The 18,322-nt window shown below is 34.5% G+C and overlaps 1 protein-coding gene across 1 annotated transcript; it reads right to left on the reverse strand.

The window, feature by feature from the left end:
• Positions 1 to 12,549: 12,549 nt before the first annotated feature.
• LOC149558986 (L-type lectin-domain containing receptor kinase IX.1-like) lies at positions 12,550 to 13,844 on the reverse strand. Its single transcript, XM_089831190.1, has 2 exons — positions 13,830 to 13,844; positions 12,550 to 13,428 (listed from the first exon to the last, which is right to left on the reverse strand). Exons 1-2 carry the CDS (start codon positions 13,842 to 13,844, stop codon positions 12,550 to 12,552), a joined length of 894 nt encoding a protein of 297 aa, XP_089687316.1.
• Between the last annotated feature and the right edge of the window lie 4,478 nt (positions 13,845 to 18,322).

The raw sequence follows: 18,322 nt of genomic DNA on the forward strand, positions 1-18,322 counted from the left end.
GACAACCTAAGATGAGTCAATTTTTTTTTTCATTTGTGACATAGTCTTTTTCATTTGACCAAATTTAGAAATAAAATTATTTTCTGCTTTAGTGAGGACTACTGCCTATTTCTCAAAGAAGGCAACTTTCAGAGGTTCATAACCTGGATATGTTAGAGTGGGGTTCTGTGGAGCTAGTGCCTATTATAATGGAAGTAGATTCATAGGTACAAATTGACTAGGCATGATGGGTATTCCAACTGGGTATGTTGGCATCACAGTAACAGATTGGGTTGGAAGCATCAATCCTTCTTCGTTAGGATTGGCTTGCTTAGTAAAAGTCATTGCTTCTGTGAAGATCTTTTCCAATGTATCAATATCTGCTGTAGGAAGCCTTCTTAGAAAGATAGCCATAAGAGGGTCCATAGCATTCAGATAAATCTGAATAGCTGCTTCAACCAGTATAATATATGGTGTTTCCAACCTACGATATGCCATATGAAAGTGATGATTGAAGCATGAAACTGTCTTAGTTGGATCCCTTTTAATTGATATGAATTGTTGATGTATCACTACTGGGTTGACAAAAGTTTTGAATTTTTCTAGGAATAATTTTTCAAAGGTGTCCCAATCTCCAATACATCCGAGTAACAAATTGACATACCAATTGTAGGCAACTTCCCCCAAAGAATAGGGGAATAAAACGAAGGACCACATCCTCATTGGTAATCTATTTTTGGTTGCAAATTTCTTTGAATACTTTAATGTGGTCTTCAACAGTTTGTGTTTCTCTATAAATGAACCTTGGGAAAATCATTTTGGGATTCTTAGGGAGGTCATGGAGTGTACCTCTCAGGTTTATTGGCGAGTCTACAATGTTTGCAAAAAAGGCCATCAGAGGATTTGGCAGACCTAAAGGTGGTTGTTGAAGTGGGACTATTAGAATATGTGGTGGTACACTAGGTGGTTAAAGTGGAGGTGGGGTTGAAGAAGATGATGCAAGTTTGAACGAGAGTGGTCGAATTTGAGGTATTCCTTTATCACTGCATGGTTTGTGGAAATGGGTAAGCTCAAGAAACTCGTGTCCACTTGGTGAAGATCTTAATGCTCGCTGAAATGGGGATTTTGGATCAAAACCCTCCAATTTGCACCAACTCTAGAAAAAGTGCAGCTTTGTAGAAGTACACTTTCTCACAAATTAGGTGCACCACAAAATTTTTTGTGCACCTACATAGCTACGAATCTACAGACCTGCAAACTTGCACACTTGCGCACCTGAATTTCTCAAAAACTCAAAAATTTTTTTGAACTTGTGGAAAATGTAGATTTTTGCAAAAGTGTAGAATTTTGGAACTTTGGCAAATTTTCCACTTTTTTGAGAATCAAAAGTGTGGCTCTCCTTCTAGCACCACTTCTGTTGAGCTGTCGTTATGCATGATGTTAAATGGTAGGAATTCTTGTGAACTCCTCTCTTGAAAAGTTGATCTTGTGAATCAAATCTAAGGTTTTGGGCGATCTTGCAACCTACTAGAATCTGTTTAGTTGAAGATAAATGTGATTGTTCACAAGGAGGCCTTTGTTGGTTCATTTTGATTTTAGATGAGATGAAGAATCTGCACACTACAAAATAAAATGTGCAAAAAAAATATATTTTTGTATTTTTATGTTTTTTATGAATGCAATCGTAGAGTGCAACTAAAATGAAGTCATATTTTGACAAAGGGGGTTAGTAAAGAAAATAATTTTTTTTTAAAGAAAATAACATGAAATTGAAATCCTAACGGACATAAGCTATGGAAAATGACACGATTGCGAGTTAAGCTTTCAAAGAAATTGATAGATAACCAATGAAAGAAGGAGCAGTGCTTCCTTGATTTCATTGATGCAATTGTCGATGAGAAACTTAGTGATCATGTGATGTTTCACCCTTCATCAAATTGCAAGGCCACATAAAGTGCAATCATGCAAGACAAAAAGTTATGCAGGCACAATTTGATGATTTCTTCTCAAGCTAGATATATTAGTAGAATTTTTCAAAACCGTAGCAAAAACTAGAATTAATGAATCACACAACCAAAAACAAAGCAATAAAATTTTGGTTCATTCACAATTTCATGAACAAAAATTCACAAAATGACACATTTAGGCAAGAATTAGTACACTCCAAATGCGAGCACCAAAAGCATAATTTTATTACAAAATAACGATGGCCCCAATTACATATTACAATGGAGTATTTACAAGAAATCATCTCCTCAATTTGTGTTGAGATTGAGAGATATCTTCATGCAATAAAATGCTTTTAATTTAATAAAACAAACTAATTATATACAAGCTAACAATCTAAATAATGCTAAGCAGGACTCCATCTATTTTTCATTCATTAATTGGATGCACGAGCCTTTACATGTCAAAAAAAAAGAATTTATGAGAGGAGAAAGAATAAGAAAACTTTGAGTTGAAGTGGAAGTGTTTGGAATTGCCAAAAATGGAAGCTAATCCTTCACTGGGCATTTGTTAGAGTTAAATTGTCATCAAAATGAATTTCTGATGCATGTAAAGCTCTATTTTTAGAACTGGAAACTAACTCTCGGTGCACCTCTAGAAAAGTGGACCTGAGCAACTACAGACTTGTGGAGCTATGGACTTGCACACCTGCAGACTTGCAGAGTTGTGCACCTCAAAAGGGTTCAAAATCTTAAAATTTTATTGAGTGTCAAAACTAAAATTCTGGCTTCTGGGTTTTGTTCCCCTTCATCTTAAAACAATGTCTAGATGTATGCCCTTGGATTTCTCTATTAACTTAGTAATCTTTTCCACATCTGGTAAATCTAAAACCTCATATTTATCTTTGACCTTTTGTCTATAGTTGTCTACCTCAATTCGAGTCTCAACAAAATCCTCGAGTTTGGTATTCAACTCTAATAAGGCTTCCTCTATTTTAAAATCCTTTTGAATGTCCTCATCATTGGAAGCTTCCTCAAAAATCTTCCTGAATCTCTCCACCACTACCTCTACTAGCAATAACTTCTCCCTTTCTTCGTCCTCAAAAATCTCTAGACATGCATCTCTATAATGCTTCTCTGCTTCCAAAATTCACTCTTGGGCTTGGTCCTTGAGTCAGTGAATTTCTACATGTAATGTTTCCATTACTTTATTATTTTCTGCAATCTTCTCAATCCAATCATCAATTAAATCCAATTCTTTAGCCGTATACACATCTACCAAAATCCTATATCTTTGCCCCTTTATGGTTTGCAAAACTTGAATGTCTTTGCTCTAGGCCCATACTTCATCCATGATACTAAAATCCTACTTCAAAATTTCTACCATTTTATTCACATTCTCCTGCATAGTGTGCAGTAACTTCAGATTTCCCTAGATGATTAAAACACCCTTTTCTTCAAAACTTTCTCGCCATTGCTGAAAGGCTTTTAAAAATGGGTCCAGATACACACCCCTCCCTTCTCTGAGTACATCATTTAGGGTCTCCTCAGGGTGATCGAGGTCTAAGGGATACACAACTTCAGTAAGATATTCTCTCAGGATTTCATTCTGCCTTTGAAGTGTTCTGAGTTTGGCCCCTTCCTAGTCCATGCTTCTAAAAAATTCCTTTATTCCCAAGGTCAACATCAATCTAGCCGTATCCAATGTGGGCCTTCCAAGCATGACCTCTTTGATCTAATAATCATGTGTATCCAAGCTTTTTGCATTTGCATCAGGAGGAGGGATGGCCACTTGTGTAAACAAATCCTAATCTCAAGTGCTGTTGAAAAATGCCAATGGTCTCACTTCATGTGATAGAGACTTAGGTTTATTCAAGACCTCAGCCAATTCAAGGATATCCTCCTCATCTGCACGAAATTGTGGCTTCATGCTTCTCATTATTTCTTTTCTCAGCTACCTCAAAATCCATTCACTTAAAGGCCTATCTCGAGAGGATGAAGGAGTATGTTTAGCTACCTTTTTTCTAGTATCACTCCTCCCCAGAGTTCTCTCTCTTTGCGAGGGCTCTTCTTTTGTGGCCTCTGTGGATCTTTTAGCTTGTACCTCGATGTCTTGGGAGGCTTGTTGAGAATATTCTACTATCTATCCCTCTTTTGATGCTTCATCAATTTCCATTTGTTGTGGCTCCTCTTTTGGTTCCTTCTGAACCTATTCTTATTCAAAGCTTAGAGGTAGAGGAGTAATCGAGCCTTTATCCATCATAGTGACTTTTGGTGGGGATGGTGGAGTAAGATCAATACATTGTGACTCTGGCGACATCTGTGTCCATCCTCTTGTTGGGGTTCACCTATAGGGGTATCCCTGATCTTATCCCCAACCAATTCTGCTCCTATGGGCATAAAATCAAAATCTGACATTTTACATATGTCATCACCTTCTTGACTCTGCTTATCCACCCATTGTTGTACTTCATCTTTCGAAGAAGTTACTTCCAATGGTTCCTCTGGGGTGAATGATGGTATTATTGTGGAACTTCTTCTCCTTTCTTACTCTATGGCTCTAGCTAGCCTAGTTCCTCTCTATATGGGCACATCCTCCTCCTCCTTCCTCTTCTTCTACTCCCTCAAGAATTGGTTTTGAGATAGATGGAAAAGGAACCATCCTCCTAATCACCCTTTGCCTCTTCTTCATGGAGATTTTGATCTTCTTCTACTTCTTGGAGGCAAAAGGGGATGCTGGTTCTACCTGTGAAGGCGGAGAGACTTGTTGGATTTCACCCTCTTCAGTCTTGCTAGGCAGAAATGGAGGCAATTGAGGATCAGGCTGATCTTGAGAAGCCCCAGTGGCTTCTGATCCTTGAACATCTTCTCCCTATTGTTGAGGAGGTACCTATTCTTCACCCTCTTCTGTATCATCCCTTTGAGGAGAACTCCTCTTTCTTTTGGCTTTTCCTTTCCTCTCCAGAGGGTGATAGTATCCAACTAGCTTGTATAGTTGGTATACTATCTCTGGCCTTATTGGTGACTGGGCTACAAAGGTAGGAATAGTAACCTTCTTCCCTCTACCTTTGTCTGGGCAAGCTTGCATGTGAAGAATCACATTGTCAGGCATTGGATCAAGTTAAAATGGTTTCCTAATCCAATCCCATGTCATCCTAATGAGATGCCTCACCTGATGATTAATATCATCATTATCCTCTCTGTCAACCTTTACATTCATAATGGTTCTCTCTCCAATTTTGTTTGTGTTGAATAGGGGATCCAACAACTGTCCCGAGTCTTGCTTCAGTATCTCCTCTAGGATTTGAACCTTCAAAGTCTTTTCAGCCAAATACAAAATCATCCTACAATAGTCCTTGATATGGACATCATAGTCATTTGTTGCATTCATCTAGTGGTCCTCAATTGCCTCTTCGTGGTGAAATTCCCTGTTAGCTAGACTCTCAACTTTGCTAATATTGTCAAAATAGGGCCTGGGAGAATTGTACTCAAGGGGATATTTCTCCCATTCCCATTCAAAAGATGAAATATCTTGCTTCTGCTTAACTTGGTATGGTCCTATGATACCTTGGGTGCTTGTGTAGACTAAGGATGGGAGTGGCATGATACCTAGTGAGAGTTATGACTATTTTTCTCATTTTTATGAGAGGGTATTCTAGTTCTAAATGTATCACATTAATAGTCTACGGTAATTCATGCGCTTGAGGGTAGTCCAGGGTAACTCAAGTAGTTTGACAAGGTGATGACACTCCCTAGTATGTAGCTTGAGTCTCCTTTGTTGTTTTTATATTTTCCTCCAGTGTGGTACATGTTGGATGTAACTTATGGTGGTGTGTTTTATTTTTGATTGTTATTGTTGGTGATTTACTTTCATAGAGGACATTTGTTATCTGTTAATTATTGTGATTTTGACATTTTGCACTTGGTAATGAAAATTTTTATTCTTTCAATGTGCATCTCTTTGATTTCGATACTTGGCTTATATTTGGTGTCTAGATGTTGAATTTGGTATGTGGTGTATGATTTGGTTGAGAATCTTGTTTGACTTTGGTTACCTTTTATTTATTAGTAGTTTGTGTATCCTTGAGGTAGAATTGACTTTTAGGATTCCTTGTCTTGGATTGATTTATGATTTTCTAACTTGTGTGTGGGTCATTGATTATATCCCTTGCAAGGTGGGAATGTGAGCCTGATTATGTGACCACACATATGGGCTTCTTCTAGCCAATCAAAGGCTCTTTTCTTTGTCAAATTAGTTAAGGGGGTAGAAAGATGACAAAATTATTTAAAAATACTCTATAGTAAACTCTATAACCTAAAGAAGCCTCTCAATTGAGTGAGATTAGTGGGAGGAGGCCAATCTAGAATAGATTGGATCTTCTATTGGTCCACATGTACTACTTGAGCGTACATATCCCAAAATAATATCACAATCAATCCAAATTTATATTTTGATAAATTGGCATACTATGGTTTCTAATCCAAAATTTTTGAGCGTACATATCCCAAGTGTAATATCGCACTCAATCCAAATTTATATTTTGACAAATTGGCATGCTACGATTTCTATTCCAAAATTTTGGCCAAAATAGTGTCCAAGTGCTCAAGGGGATCTTTCCAAGATTTTGTATAAATCAAATGTCATTAAAAAAAGGACAATTTTTTTGAGTTTCTTGCTAAAAATCCTATTCATGCAGGATTGAAAAAGTGTCTAGTGAATTTTTATGAACAAAAGTTATGGAGTGTCAAAATAACCATAATGCAAAAGATGTCTTATCTTCTCTACACACATTTTCCCAATGCATGATGTTATCATGACCTTAAGTCAATCTTGGAGAGATAAACCAATCCATGCAACTCATATACTATCTCATCTATCCTCAAAATGGGATATCTAATCTTAATAGTTCTCTTTTTAAAATCCATATAATCTATACACACTCTCATTGTTCTATCTTTATTCTTAACTAGAATCACTAAAGAGGAAAAGGGAATAGAACTAGGCATGATGTAACCCATATCAAAAAGCTCTTTAATAGCCTTTCTATTTTCTCTTTGTAGCCTCACACACACACACACACACACACACACACACACACACACACACACACATGGTGTTTTGATAACTAGTTTGGCATTTTGTTCTACTTGATCAATTACGTGTTCAAATCCTCTATCTAGAGATACCTAGAGGCAAATAATTGAAGACTATCCTATTTTTATTAAGAATATATTGAATTTCTAAATGAGGTTTACCTTGTTTCATTAGAATTCTTTAGGTATGAACCAATGCTGTTGCTTCCTATGCAACTTTTCCTCTTCAAAGAGTTATCTCCATCCACTTGGTTGTAACTACTCTAGGTGCTTAGTTTGATAAGCCTTTCAACAAAAATTATTTCCTATTTACATGATATTTAAATTTCATTGTTTGGTGAGTTTTTTAGTAATCTCCAATGTGATATAACCATTGAGCACCCAAATCCACGTCAATCTCCCTAACACCAACCACATAGAAGTCATCACACATTTCATAGTATCTCAAAGTAATCTTGAGTTGAAAAAATACCAAGGTGCATGGTGAAGTGAATCCATCAACTATGATAACATGGATCCTTCAAAATCCCCAGTCTTAATCCTTGTTTAAGAACATATCCTTCAACAATGATGTTATGAGTGTCACCATTGTCTATAAGAATTATAGTTCTTTGACCAAATATTACACCATGAACTCTAAGAGGATAATATCTAGGTGCTCTACATAGGGCTTCTATAGTTTCACCTTTGTTGATTTCTTTCTCTTCTACTTTAGAATCATGGAAATCCCCATTCCCATCTAAACCGTATTCTAAAAAAACTTAACTATTGTTATTTTCCCAAACATCTGTGTCATAGTGCCCATGGCTCTCTGTAGTATAGAAAATATTATTTTAAAGCTTTTTTCTTGGTGTATCATCCCACTTCTTACTATCTATATTTATTTTAGTCTTTGTTCTTGGTGTGCCATCCCACTTCTTATTATCTATATTGGGATATTTTCGTTAGGGACATTCTTGGGTGGAGGATTTAAAGAAATCATTTTTATAAAATCTCCTTTTGTTACCATGAAGTTGATGGTTTAGATGGGTATGAAATTGGTTTCCTTGGACTAAGAACCTCAAGTAGTAGACTTATTTTGATTTCTTCTTGTAGAATTGAAGGTGAAAAAATTCTTATCGATCCCTTAATAGGTTCCTTAAAACCCTCAACAAAGAGATAAATCACCCTCTTTTCTGACATGTATGGGACCATTACTAAAGTCCGCTGAAAAATGCTCCACATATTCAATTATATATTTTATTTGTTTCAACATGGCAAGTTCTTTGGAATATTCCTCTTTGTCCTTTAACTCAAATCTATCAATTAACCTTCTACTTAACTTGTTGAAAGAACTCAGTTGAACATGACCTTGGACATTCTTACCATGATACCACCAATCATAAGCAACTCCTTCATAGATGAAATGTTGCAAACTAAATAGCCTCTTTTTCTTTCGTAGGATTGAGGGTGAAAACTAAATAAACTTCATGTAATCAAATATTATTTAGTCATCCGTACCTCTTCATAAAGTTTTAAAAAGTGTTACCTTATTACAAAATTGTTAGTGAACAGATTTATCTTTTACAAAAATACCCTTAAACTAATTCTTGAATGCCCAAATCAAGAAGACAATTATCTGTGACTATTAGTTGGATTTCTTTGCAACTGAAATTCATAAGCATCCTCTCAATTGTCTTGGCTATAACTCCCTATGAAAGATTTTCTATGAATCGACTAAACTACACCTGGCAATGCTTTTAACCTAAAAGTATGAAAAGCTACACAAACATCTATCCATAAACATGGAATAGGCACAAAAAGATGAAGAACTAAAAACACATAACAAATGAATGGTACAAAGACCATTCATTCAATCATTACATTGCAAAAGAAATGCGAGAATAAAGATCTATCATTCTTTCCAAGTATATGAATGATCAAGGCTCATAGGCTAAATGATAAACATATACACAGATGGATAAGGTAGAGTTATATCTAGAGAGAACCAAAAAACTTCAAAGATTAAGATTGATCAAGAGGTAAACATCCAAACTCAAAGTCTTGTATATTAAAACCTCTTCCTCTTGAAAACACATAAAAAAGATGATACAAATCCCATTGCCTCTACCCACAAATTATAAATTAAGAAAAAACTAAATATTTCTCCTCCTACAATTACAAACATAAATCAAAATGAAAAAGCCTCCCTTTTGTAGCTCACAGTCTTCAACCAAGAGACGGGATCCCATTTTTCATCCATCTTTCCAGAATATGTAAGATCTCCTCTGTTGTTGTCAAACTATCATAACTAATTCTTGAAAAACCTTTTACATCCTTTTTTTGTCTCTTCCTTGTGTCATCCCTCGACTATTTATTAAATTTTCTCTATTTGTCATTTCATTAGATTTAATGTTTTATAAACATTAAAGCCATGATAAAAATAATTAAGATATTTATCCATTAAAAAGGTGTATTTGTAATTCTTTGACAACTAGCATATGTCTGATGAGATGATGTTATGATTTTATAATTGTCATTGACAATTTTGACATTACTGCACTCAGTGATGCATAACTTTTGATCTGCAAAAAAATTGTAAAACTATTTGGTTAGAATCTGGAGAATTAGGTTTTACAAAACATATCCAAATATTAGCTTGATCAATGATTGGATTGGAAGATATGGCCCCTACACTGAGATTAATTTTTCTATATTCAAAATAATTCATGGTTGATGGTGGCATGTAGAGCTATGAACATTCTTAATGCTCATACTTGCATTTTGAGTTGCTATTAAGAACCAATTTGATTTAATTCTACACATGTTTGACAATCCTCTGACAAGGTATACCTTTATAGAATTTATCATACCAAAAATGGTTAACCATCAATCTGACTGTGCATGATATTATGGCTGCTAGCAATATTAGCATTAATATTTGTTGCTCCTATTATTGCCACCATTTTTAGTTGATGTTGAGAGATGCTAAACATAGTAGATATCATATACTCACGTGGTCCTTGGATTCTTTAAGAATACCTAACACCATTATAATTAGTTGGCCTCTTATGCTATTGAGAGTTTTTACACTTGGATAAATATACTTCCCTACATATGAAATAATATTTGAGGTCCATGAATTTTGCAACCTTACAAACAACATGTTGTGTAAATCATTGTGAATACCTTTCTTGCATGAAAGAGTCACCATCTTATCATGGCATTCATCAAACCAACTAGCTAATAACAATTTTGCATTTTGAATCAGCATGTTTGAACCATTGCATTTGAACCTTGAATCTGAACCTGCACTTTGAACTTTTTGGGCTTGCAAACCTCCTTGACTCATTATGAACTAGTTGAACCTGTCTAAACTAGTTTGTATTGGTTTATGTGTGTATAAACCCAACTATACTAGTTGAACAAATTGTACTCGGGATGAGCCACCTTGAACCTTGCTAAGTTCCATATTGATCTACATTGAACTGGAGAACCTTGTGCTTAGAACTTGAACACTGAACTTGATGAACCTTTGAAGCCGTCAAACCCTTTGAAATAGTTAGAACCTTTTGAATCGGTTCAAGGGGTTTGATGACTTGTGTTTCCACTTAAGCATAATTTTGAGCTTCTAGTTAAAGGGAGAAATGGAACTTATAGAGGCACAATGTGCAAATAGAGGGGGTGACCTAATTTTTTTAATGAGGAGTCCATATGAGAGACTAGCAAAAATATATTCATCCCTTAAAATTCTTAATGAACTTTTGAGAGATCCAAATCACAGAGAACAAATCATGATGCAACATGACCTCAAAATTGCATAGTTGATAAAGATAATCATAGAGTACATTGTAGCTAGCCCTTGTCTACATTGATTAAAATGAGACCAATAAAGAACAACTCATTTGTAATTTTGAAAGAGATGATAAGTTTAATCTTAAAAGAAATATTAAAAAATAAATTAATCCCATTTATCTAGACCGCTAGATATTATAGACTTCCAAATAATATTTCCTTCATATTTATTGAAAGAACACCGAGTAGAAAACCACATCTCTATTAAATGTCAAAGATCATGAATAAGCTGAGCAAGCGGCAAGCCAACACACATAGTTTAGACTTATAAACATATTGCTCAGCTTAGCTAATTCAAGTGAAAGTGATAAGGAGTAGCTTCTTGAGACAATGGAAAACTTGCCATAGTAGCACTCAGTTCCATCTGTGAAAAATAAAATCACAACCCTAAAATTTTGCTCAGCACATGAAGGTGCCGAGTGTCAGTTTTCCTCAGCACCAATGGATGCCGAATGATAGGTAGAGGGTGCCTAGTTAGCTCGGTACAAGAGGAAGCCGAGTGAACTCAGCACACAAGGGCAACATGGCACAAGTGTATGTCGAGTGAACTCAGCAACAAGGGATGCTGAGTGAACTCGGTTCAAAATGCAGATTGAACTCGGTGAGAGTGACAAAGAGAGAACTTAATATAGACCAAACTGAGTGGGCTGTAAACTAGACTTACAACCTGAGTTTTTCCACCATTAAAACTAGAGAGCTGAAGGATGAGGATTTAAACAATGAACTTCTCAAATGCAATAAATAGAAGAAGACCAATAGATTTTAGTATGCCTTCTTGTTTGCTTGCTTTTTATTTAAATATGATAAAACTATTGCAAAATCTGGGAGCATTCGGCTTCAACCAAAAAATTCTAAAATCTTCAAACTGGTAAAAAATAAAACTTTAAACTTTAAACTCACAACTCTAATGGCTACATACAACAATGCTTGGAGCAATCACTGCTTCATAAGACAAATCCAAAACAATGAACTTACAGAATAACCAAAATGATCCAACACGTGCAACTGCAACATCAAATTGAAACTTCTTTTTGTCTTCTCACTTGATCTGCTGATCAACTTTTCTTCTTTACTCTGTGCTCTTGTAGTTCTCTACTCTACAACTGATCCAATCCCTATCCTCTAGTCGAATGGATCACATTCATTCCTTTTTGTCTTCTGCCAAAATAGTTTCCCTTTCATTTCGAATTCAAACTCACCTACCAGCGTTAATGTTTCTGACAGTTCTGGAGGCCGTCAGGGTGGTAGGTGGGCTGGAGGCAAACGACTAACTGCATTTAATATTTCAACACTATCGCCTATCGATGTTGAGGGACACCTGCGGGAGGACGGAGATAATAAAGTGGCACAGGAAACTCTTGAGGAACATAGGTCAACTCGGCCCCTCTTTTCAATATACCCACCACTTGTTCTATCGGTAGTCTACCATCAGGATCAGGGAGAGAACACAACAATCCCACTTTCATAAGCCTTTCCATTTCCTCCGCAATGAAATCTCCTCCCAGTTTATCATCTGCTGCATCTAGAATTCTCCGCTCTCTATGCAAGTGCCAAACCCATTCCACAACTCTGTAATTGAAATCAATCAAGCTCCAGTCTACCGGTCTCCTTCCGCAGGCGATTTCCAGAACTAAAGCTCCGAAGCTGAACATGTCTGATTCTCGAGTGGCCTTTCCCGTTGTTACAGACTCTGGTGCTATATACCCAATTGTTCCTGCTGGAGCAGTGCCATGCCCGCCCTCTTCCCTTTCCATACTCTCGCAAGCCCAAAATCACCGAGCTTCGCTTTGAAACTGGAATCCAGCATGACATTGCTGGCCTTGATGTCTCTGTGCACAACGCTCTCATGTCGGTCCTCATGAAGATAAGCCAGGGCGGAGGCAACGTCACAGGCTATGCCGTATCTTCGATCCCAATCCAAAGCACCCTCTGTCTCCCCGAACAGATATTTGTCAAGACTTCCATTGGAGAGCAACTCGTAGACCAGAAGCAAGTCGTCATTTCGATGGCACCACCCAAGAAACCTGACAAGATTGTGGTGTGTAAGCTTACTGTTAATAATCACTTCTGACGCGTACTGCTTCTTACCTTGACTGGCCGTTGCAGATATTCTCTTCACCGCCACAGCCTCGTTTGTGCCAGGCAAAGCTCCTCTGTAAACACATCCGAAGCCTCCACTTCCAATCTTGTGACCGTCGCTGAAATTGTCGGTGGCGACGCTGAGGTCAGCATATGCAAATGAGCGGACTGACTCAGCAGCCTGAGAAAGCAAATTGTTGAGCTCCTCGTCGGTCTCTTCGGACTTATCTCGGTGTTTCCTTCTGATGTAAAACCTGCCTCCAAGGAAGCCTAAAGCGCATATGAAGGGCACCAAGAATATCAATATAATAACAATATTAGGTATTTTCGACGAACTTGTTACAACTCGAGGAGACATCTTGGGGATGATCTGGGAGAACTGGTGATACGGTGCGATGGCAAAGGATGGCAGAGGTGAGGTGGGGCAAGCTTTCGGAAAAACCAGTGCCAACGCCAGTAGCGCTGTAATCTGTAACTTAACGATACTCATCTCCACCTGCAAGTTCTACATAAATCAACTAAGCAGTTCGAAATGTCTCCTATTGATCTGAACCATTTGTATTACAATTTTTATAATGTCGATAAAATTATAGTCCTTGAAAGATGAGTTTACAAAAATAGAAGCAATAGGGAATATAATCAAATATATTTTTCCCACTAATATGATGCTGTTTTCTGCCATCTCAATCAATTACGTCGGAATCTCATATGATGCGGTTCGTTTCATATTATGTATCTCAATTAATTACCCATGGCAGAGAGTCGCACATCAATGCAGATTTTAATATGCAATCAAAATTGACTCAGCTCGGATGGGAATTCTTGGCACACTGATTTCCTTAACAAGAAATGTAATAGATAAAGTTTGTTTCACGTCATTCCCATTCACGTCATTACCTTTTCATCCTGCATTCCGCGTGACCTCTCCGTAGTAATTCAACACAACTTAAAGAGGCCGTATGTAAGTTGGTGATCACGATAGTAAGCAATTAAGTCTCACAACATTTCTTGAAAAGAAGACGTGGTCGTTCTTCTACGAAATTTCCTTCACAACATCGTGCACTTTTTATTGTTCAAATCTTTCGATATGATCCGGTGGCTTCCAGTTATTTCTAAATGTCATACCATAGCTCGGAATTGATCAGGATTAATGTCGTCTCGATTTACTTCTAAGGTGGAGAAAGTTCTAAGGAGCTCTACGATGATAATTGTGGGGTTCTTTTCAAGATGGTAAGGGGGATTATACTAGTTAGATGGTTGGGAAGAGGATAAACCCCTCCAATTAGCCGATCTTACTCCATAGTTTACTCTATAGTTGTAGTACATGTAGGATGTAACTATTTGGTAATGAATTTCTTTCATCCTACAAAGTATGGGGTCATACAAGTTGGAACCATGGATGTTGTTAGGTACATATAATGTAGATTTTATTTATGGAACAACTTTTATACATGTATAATTGTTTATTTGCTAAGTTTGTCGGACGACTTTCAATTTCAATTTTATTGCAATTGATAAGATATTGTATACTATTTTTAATTTTACATAGTTGGATCTATTATAAGAAAGAAAGATTCTCTTATAGTTCACAATATCAAACTCTAGTATATAAGTATGTAGATGATTTTTATTTAATCATATTTATATCATTTCATGTTTTAACAAGAGACAAAAATCATCAAGGTTCCTGCCTATAGTTAGAGAAGGAGGAAGAAAAGTAGAGGTATATAGATAGAAATATAAAGAAATAATGAGAGGAGATATGAAGAGAGAGTTCGAATAAATCGAAAAAAAAAATGTAATATGTAAATAATGTCGATTTTTGTAAATTAGTCAAAATATCTAAGTATGATAGATACATACAAACATTACATATACATATCACATTTTGAATTTTAATCATAATGGTAAAATAATTCTCAAATTAGTTTCTTCAATACCAAGAACATATTGGTTATCAAAGAACCATAAACATATATCCTATGATCATCACAAAATACTCTTAAGGAATAAACATCGAAGCATATGCACTCAATTTTGATAACACAGTTCAATACATGTGATAATGATGATAACATCTCACATTAGTATGGAAATAAAAATATGGAACATCAACCCTAAGCCAAGCCTAGGCTACCCATACTTACAAAAGACATATACCATTGAACATCTAACATAAAAATCACCTTGTTTAGTAATCATTCAAGATTTACACATTACAAATAATATAAACTAATTTAATTTATTTAAATACAAATTCTAAATCAACATCAAGAATATATATACTAATAGATAGTAACATAAAATACATTTATATATCTACTTAAAAGATGGTTTTGATTTCTTAAAGTAACTATGCTGTCTAATTATTCTTACTATTTTATAAGCTTTTTTCTCTCAAAAGTTTTCTGACAGGGTTGGCAGATTTGAATGGTTTGGGAGGGTGATAAAACTTGATAATCTGGACTTTTTAGTCTATTAAAGGATTCTAATCTTGTTAAGTGCTAATGTTGTATTATGATTTTCTTTGGAATCTAGCTTAGCCCTAATGATTTTGTAGTTTGCTAGTAAGAGGAAGCCATTTTGTAGGTTGTATTGTGGTGCCCTTGGATATGGAGAGTTTTTGGATAATAGCTTTGAATTCTTCTGAATTTTCAGAGGAAGGCATGGAGTGTTACCAAAGCCCCTCCCTTAATCCTCCAAACAAGAAATATATAGGTGGTGAATCTAGTGTATTTTATCTTCTCTGTTGTCTCCACATTTAAATAGAGATGTCACATATGATGAAAACTCTCTATTTTGTGTGAATTCTTAAGATTTTGAACCTTGTAAGGACATCACTATAATCTTGTAAAAGAGGGAATGCCCTCTTCAAGACCCAATTATGGGCATTTGTACTATATATACAGGACTACGGTCTCGAGCTACACCAAGAGCTTTCTTCACCCCATTTTTTTCCCCCAGTGCCTGTGGTTGAATGAGGTTAAAATTTATAAATATTTTGACAATAATAGAAAATGGGCACTTGGCTTTTAATGACTAGAAAAATGACAAAAAAAATTTATTTAGAATAAATCAAGAAGACCAAGAATAAATTAAAAGATCATTTATATCAAGTAAATTAAAAAATTGTTTATATAAAATAGGACTTAAAAAAAAGACAAATTCATACATAAAATAGTTTAAAAATCTATTTAGATAAAATAAATTAAAAGATTATTCATATATATATATATATATATAATTTAAAAAAATTAATTGAAGCAAACATTTATTTTATATTGAATATAAAATTGAGAAATGTTCCCCATGGGAGTCTAAGGAAGGGGAGATTGATTTAATAAAAAGAATTACACAAAATAATGCAAATTTTAAATTTGATAATTGTATTGTGTACTATAATTTGCATTTTTAATTTAATTTAATATTATTGCTTAACCCATATGAGACTAGAAGTTTCTAAAACTCACTAACTTTGTACCTTTAATAATGCATTTATGAGTCAAGATGAAATTTATTAATTAAAGTATTAGAAAGTAATTTTTCTCCTTACTAAAAATAGAGAGAACCAATCATAAGATAAACAAATATTATTTCAAAATTTTAAAAATATCAAAATTAAATAACAATAGTACACATTAATAAACTCTAAAAATAATTGAACTTGATTGGTCAATTCATAATATTTTTTTGCATATAATGGATGCAATAGTATCCTCCTTTGGAAAGTACTAATAATATGTGAACTTAAATTGATTTTCATTAAAATGTATTGTTATAGAAACTTTGATCAGTTTTTTTTTTTTCCTTATTGGTTTAAAAAAATTTAATTCATCATTCTTTCTTGAATTAATATAAAAAAATAAAAAAATTCATCATGCTTTGTTGCATCAACTTTGACAAAGCTAATTCTATGGGTTCTACCAATGGAATGTACTTATGTTTAGGTTAGTTGTTCTTTTAAGGATCACTCTTGTAACACAACGACATGATTTTGAAATATTAAGATATTTTATTATTTTGTGATGAGGATAGAATTGGTATGTAAATTTTTTGAATGTGCTTGTTATATACAACACTATTGTTGACTATATATTTTATCTTGGCCTCATAAACAATGTGATGTAGCCTTGTGATAAATGTGGAAGCATCTAGATGCTTGGTCTCCTAAGTTGTGTTAGAAGAGTCATATGAGGTATATGCTAATATAAGAAAATTCTTAGTAAGACATTCAAAACTATTTGATATTTTTTGTACATTGTCCCCTTATGTTAAATTTATTAATTCTTGAGATCTTGAGATTTTAGAGAAAAGGGACCATGGAGATGGATGTATTCAATGGGTAAGACATATATTGTCAAACTTACAAGAACTATTTTATTTTATAATTCTTTCTTGTAATAATTCAAGAATTTATTTTATTTTTTTGTCATTCTTGGACAAAAGAATTTTGTGGGATTGAGGTTTGAGGGTATGTATGTTGTGTGTATAAGGGGTGGGTTTGAGGGCTTGAAATGTCTCTACCAAAATTTCTAGGTGAGCATGATCAATGTCTTGATCTATGACATGATCCACATTGTATGGATCCTTGCATGCAAAAAAGTACAAATATGGACATCATGTATTAGATATATAGATATCTACATTTAAGAGCTTGGTAAACATGAGTTAATATTTATAATATAAATATTTTAGTTTTAACTTCTAAACAATATGGTCTACCTAGTTTCGAACATTTTCATTTTGCTCATGTACCCTAGGAATAAAAGACAAATCCTAGATACATGATCAAGGAATCTACATTGTGCACAAACTATATTAAAAAATATTGTATGGATACATACATATAATTGTATATTGAAGAGAAGAGAACACATATAATATCTAAATGAGATGTCTAGAGGTCTAAATTTAATCTATTAATTTTTAAAATTACATGTGTATAATGATGATGTGATTGTTAGGTGACTAAAAATTTCCATATGTCATACCCAAAAAAATTTCTTAAATATTTAAATTAAAAAATTACACCTCTAGTTCATATGAAAATAAAAATAAAAAATATATAGAAATATATACTTTAAAATCCAATTTAAACTTATACACGATTTTCAACATCTAATGTTCTCTCATTCATTCTCATGGGTCAAGATTGTGACATTATATCATCAAGGTTTGTAACATCCTTAAGTACTCTAGAATAAACTCTTCAAACTACAATATGAGGTGTTGCATTGTCAAACTGAACTAGTTTGGGTGTAGATAAATAAATATATAACTTTCTTTATAAATGGATTTAAAAATAGTAATGTTTCTATTTATGCAAGGTTAGTTAAACTAATGGTTAAATATAATTATGATCTAGTTATATTTTAATAGAAGTTTTTGTG

Source organism: Cupressus sempervirens, chromosome 5 (assembly GCF_028749045.1).
Source record: "Cupressus sempervirens isolate cs-2001-9-10 chromosome 5, ASM2874904v1, whole genome shotgun sequence".
Taxonomy (NCBI): domain Eukaryota; kingdom Viridiplantae; phylum Streptophyta; class Pinopsida; order Cupressales; family Cupressaceae; genus Cupressus; species Cupressus sempervirens.